Below are 5,068 nucleotides of genomic sequence, written 5' to 3' on the forward strand. Positions count from 1 at the left end.
GCATAAGCACTTCGGTTGTTTCTGGTATCCAAATACCCTTGCAACAATCAACTCCTAGCTAGCCAACAAACGACTGCGATGCTCCCTTCCCTGTTGTCAAAAAAAAACGAGCGGACTTTGTGTGTAAAGCTAGAAAAACAATGTTTAACTTTTTGTTTAAGGAAACAAGAATGTATGCTTGTAACTGCAAAAAGTTGAGGCCTTACAGCTGTACATCACTGAGTTGGTGCATTAGTAAAAGTGAAATCTAAGATTTGCATTAGCTGGCGCTAAAGAGCATATCAGCATAAAATCTTGGCCTTCTTTTAACCCTCTCAGTCCAGTGAACCTAGAGCTAAACAATTCCCACAAAAGCAACCCTCTCAGAGATCTGAATCAAAGTTCAGCAAAGGAAAACGTGATATAGGAATTTCGAATTCAAAAACTCCAGAGAGCTTAGGAAGGGATTAGCAAATTAATTAAAAAAAGTTAATAATTAATTAAGTTTAAGACAGATTAATGCAAGTCTGTCATGTCTTTACCTTGTCTGTCTTCTTCTATCTTGACCCCAACCCAACACACAACAACACCAGCACTACTACTACCACCACCAATATGAATAATGGTGCCTGGTGGTGTTTCCTGGATCTCTGCATCCGACAATGAAATAATGTAGCCGGCTGCCGGCCCAGTGGCTCGAATTGTCTACAGAGTAACCCGGGGAGTCCGATCTTATGCACTCATTCATTTTATTTTAGTCGAGCACGCATGTTTCCATACATTCCTATTCAGATCCGATACTAACGACCTGTAATTCCCTTTTCAATTGTTTTATTTTGCCTTTTGGATTTAACGATAAATCTGGTCAAACTTGTTTGATTTTAGTTGACCATAGTAATTTGACTCCATGAAATGAAGTCTAAACTCTTACGTCGTCCCCTGGATCAAGATTCTAAATTTTGGAACCAATAAATCCAACTTTGGGTTAATTTTTCGCGTACTTATCAGGCGCTTTGAACGTGACTGTTTATCCCCTATGGCACAAGAAATTTAACTGGTTTTCGGTATATTACGGTTTTGATGCTTCCACAGAAAAAACCATTTAGTTTAACTTGCGTATAGTTTTCTATTTTAGAGTGGAAATTTGTGCACCCCTAAAAACCGAGGTCAGATGATTCGGAAGAATAAGTTAGACATGTTAAATTTAAATAGTTCAGACCGAAAATAAAGTTCATGAATTAGTTAGCTGATTTTGCCGAATTAACTCTGTTTTGGGTCCAAGGAGAGCAGAAGCCTTAAGCTTAAGTTTGTGAGTAAATTTTTTTTGGAAAGGAATTCACTCATTTAGTAGCGATTCTGGCACAACAAATACTTAATCAGAACTTTGGAAGGGATTCAAACAAAATAAACAAGATCATTTAACTGAAAGCCGAATTTGTATTATACTCTGTTTCTATACAATATCTTGACCATATACTTGTACAAACATTCAAAACTTAAAATCCAAAGTAAAATTTCTTTAGCAAATCATCCTATTAAAATTCGGATACGCGATATTGCCAACGGATGAATGAAGCTTCTTCATCTGATATTGAGATCCCTAGAGTGAGAAGCAGATAGATTATTAAGAAGTGAAACTCTAGTCTTGATTAAGCACTTGAACATACACTCGAGCCCATTCTCAAGACTTTCCATTTTTCCTTCCAAAACACTTAATCTTTTCTGCAACACTTCTAGATTTTTAGTACTAATACTGTTTTTCCTGACAGATAGATTGTGGAGTGCAACATCAACACTCTCAACTTCATTATCAATCATGTCATCTTGTTCTTCTTTATTGCTGCTAACCATTAATGTTCCCCTTTGTTGAAGTAATTTAGAAACCAATGCCCATTTACTAATAGGATTCATCGAAGACGGCGTCAAGAACGATAACAGAGACTTGAAGATTAAGATTGTAATACTGCTTACTTCTCTTAATACTCGAACCACGACTACTAAATGGTTATTTTGGTGATCCAAGGAAAGTGGAATATAAGAAGTAAACTTCGATTCCATTCTCTTTAAAACTCCGATACACTTCACCATATCTTTCTTTAACTTCTTTTTAGAAGAAACATAAGCGTCAACACTGCTTTCTGCGGTCGACTGATCTCCACCTCTCCGTCTTAGACCGTATTGAAGTTCACGGGAGTTCTCCTTCATTCGCACCAATATATTCCTTGACGTATCGCAAACATCTAATAGTTTCACTGACCCATCTAGTACTTCATCAACCAATTTATCATCCTGGTTACAGGCGTGCTTACGAGCGTGTTTCTGAGTAAAAGGCAACTGAAGAACATCCTCAACACATTCGTATAAGTTTTTAAGGCCAGACAATCCACTTTCAATCGACTCCGCGTTTAGATGTCGGGAACTTGTTGCATCTATCTCCCAACTCTTTAGATTGTTAAGCTCTTCTTCTATTCTATAAGTTGAAGGATGGAATCTTGCAGGTAAACTAATGGATCTCACACATTTTCGAGCTTTGGGTAGCAGTAAAGAAGAAGAAACAGTAGCCATTTTTTCAATGTTGTGTTTTTTTTTGTTTCGATTTTGCTTCGCACTGAATTCTATTGTGTTGTGGTTATGTTTTGAGATCTATGCATCGCAATAGCTACTTATATATGAAGAAAACAAAGTAAGACAAGTATTCAGAGATTAGTTAGATACTAGGAGACAAACCGAATATATTAACAAAAGGTATATGTATACGTATACAAAAGGTGCGCTATTTGACTAATAATAAACGTGTATATGCCTAATTGTTCGCTAACTTGTCACATTAATCAACCTAATAATTAACCTCGTGTTTTTAGGGGCCACCCGAAAGGATTTAGGGGCCATCAATTTATACCCAGGCAAAGCCTCTAGTTAAGGGTTACCCTATATGATATTGAAGTTACATAAATGCCCTTCTGGTAAAACTGTATAAAAACTAAATCAAAAAAAATTCTACTCATTTCAACTCTTCTTCTTCCAGTTTCATATTATCTTCCGATTGTGGAAGAAAAAAAAACTTTCCCTCGTTCTTGTGTTCAACCGAAACATCGTCGCGAATCGTAAAATCAAAACATCGTCGATTCGTTTATAAAACAATGGATAAGGGAAATGAAACCCACAGACCTAGAACCAAAAACGTTGCTCGGGGTATCGATCCAAAGATTGGGATTTTAGCAAGAAATAAAGAAATTGTTGCTGCAAATGAAGAAGAACGCGAAGAAGAAGTACCCGTCGATGTAGTCGGTGGTGGCGATTCCGATAGTCAAACACTTCGTCAACTTCAAATGGCCCCAATTAGGTAAGTATCTATCATTTTGGGGTTTATTTCGCTTTAATTCGACGAATCGAGAAAAAAAATTTCAAGGGTTTCCGGTTATTTATCCAGATTCGGGCGATATTCATGCTTATTTACTTCCGAATGTAGTCGTGTTCTTCATTTCACAAGAACATCGACAGTATTCGGGAGAAATATTTGATGGTTATCGGCCGAATATTGTTGGCCATATCTTCCTGGATACAAACTGGTAATAATCGGTAGTTTAATGAATTTTTTGGCTCCCGAATATATTTAAGTAGACACACAGTATTCGGAAGTACACTCACTACCGAATATATATATATATATATATATATATATATATTGAAAAAATCTCAAAATTTCTGATATAGGAAAAATCCCATTTTGGGGCCAGTATTTATTCAGAAGACAATATAATGTTTTATACCTACGATTGTGTAGGATAAAATTTTAGAGTTTCTGAACTCCAGTTGATGAATATTCGGTTGTAAACATGTTTAGTTATATTCCGATTGTTTTTCATTCAGGAAAAATATGTGTCTTCTTACTTCCGAATTTGTTCATTCGGGTTATAGTTGTGTACTTTGTCTTCCGATTGTGTAGGATGAAAAATTTAGAGTTTCTGAACTCCAATTGATGCATATTCGGTTGTAAATATGTTTAGTTAGCTTTCGATTGTTTTGTATTCGGGAACAGTATGTGTCTTCTTACGTCCGAATGTGTACATTCGGGTTATATTTCCATACTTTGTCTTCCGATTGTATAGTTTGTAAATATTGTTCCTTTCTTTGTTGTTTAGACAAAGTCGAGAAAGGAGGAAGAAAGTGACAGCTAGTGCTAGGAGGGAAAGGAGTGCCAAAGATAATTCAAGTGCTCAACAAAGCTTACAAGAACAAAGCAGTCAACAAGGAGTGCAACCAAGTGCTGAACAAAGTGTAGAACAACAAGGTAGTGAACAAGGGGTGCAACCAAGTTTTGAACAAGCCGCTCAACAAAGTGCAGAACCAACTGCTCCACAAGTTACACCCCACCATGAAATTGAACCAGTTGATCCAGTACCAAGAGTAGAAGAAGAAGGACAACCAAGTGGTACGCAAAAAGCCAAAAAAGGAAAAGATGGTGTAAAGAAGGATATTGCTAAGAAAGCATCACATCTTGTCCCTCAGCACTTGAAGAAGAAGGGTATTCCAGCAGGCACAATCCTTGGGCTACCGGCGGATGGAGGAAAATTGCTATTTGGATACAAAGACTCATGGTCCAGAGAAATATACGAAACCGAGGTAATAAAATTACTATTTTTTATTAATGTATTGTCTATGTGTTATATCGTAATATTTGTATTAAGGATTTTTTTATGTACTTTAATAGGATCATCAAGATGCGGTCCGTCTACTCAAACCTACCGCCGCACCAACAAAAATGCTTGCGTGGCCTTTATCCGGTGAATGTGAAAGGTTCAAGTCAACTGTTGCCAACTCGGGATTAGCTAATGCCGGCGAGAATTCATTGTTGGAACATGATCGTGTGGCCATATCGGCGTTCGTGGAGAGAATGTATCCTGAGACCGATACTTTCCATATGCCGTTTGGGGAAATGACGATTACCCCGGATGATGTTGTGCAGATTCTTAACCTTCCCGACCAAGGCACATCTGTGAAGTTTAACTACACAAAGCAGTTAAGTTGGGCACAACTTTATGCTCTAACTAAAAAGTGCTTAGGTTGGGATGAAGAGACAACAACAACA

The 5,068-nt window shown here is 37.2% G+C and overlaps 1 protein-coding gene across 1 annotated transcript; it reads right to left on the minus strand.

Annotated features, from left to right (window-relative positions):
• Nucleotides 1-1,399: 1,399 nt before the first annotated feature.
• Nucleotides 1,400-2,688, minus strand: LOC113330726. Its single transcript, XM_026577559.1, has one exon. The coding sequence runs from the start codon at nt 2,542-2,544 to the stop codon at nt 1,561-1,563; it is 984 nt and encodes a 327-aa protein (XP_026433344.1). The 5' UTR covers nt 2,545-2,688; the 3' UTR covers nt 1,400-1,560.
• Nucleotides 2,689-5,068: the final 2,380 nt, after the last annotated feature.

The sequence above is a fragment of the Papaver somniferum genome, chromosome 1, assembly GCF_003573695.1.
Source record: "Papaver somniferum cultivar HN1 chromosome 1, ASM357369v1, whole genome shotgun sequence".
NCBI classification, from domain to species: Eukaryota; Viridiplantae; Streptophyta; class Magnoliopsida; order Ranunculales; family Papaveraceae; genus Papaver; species Papaver somniferum.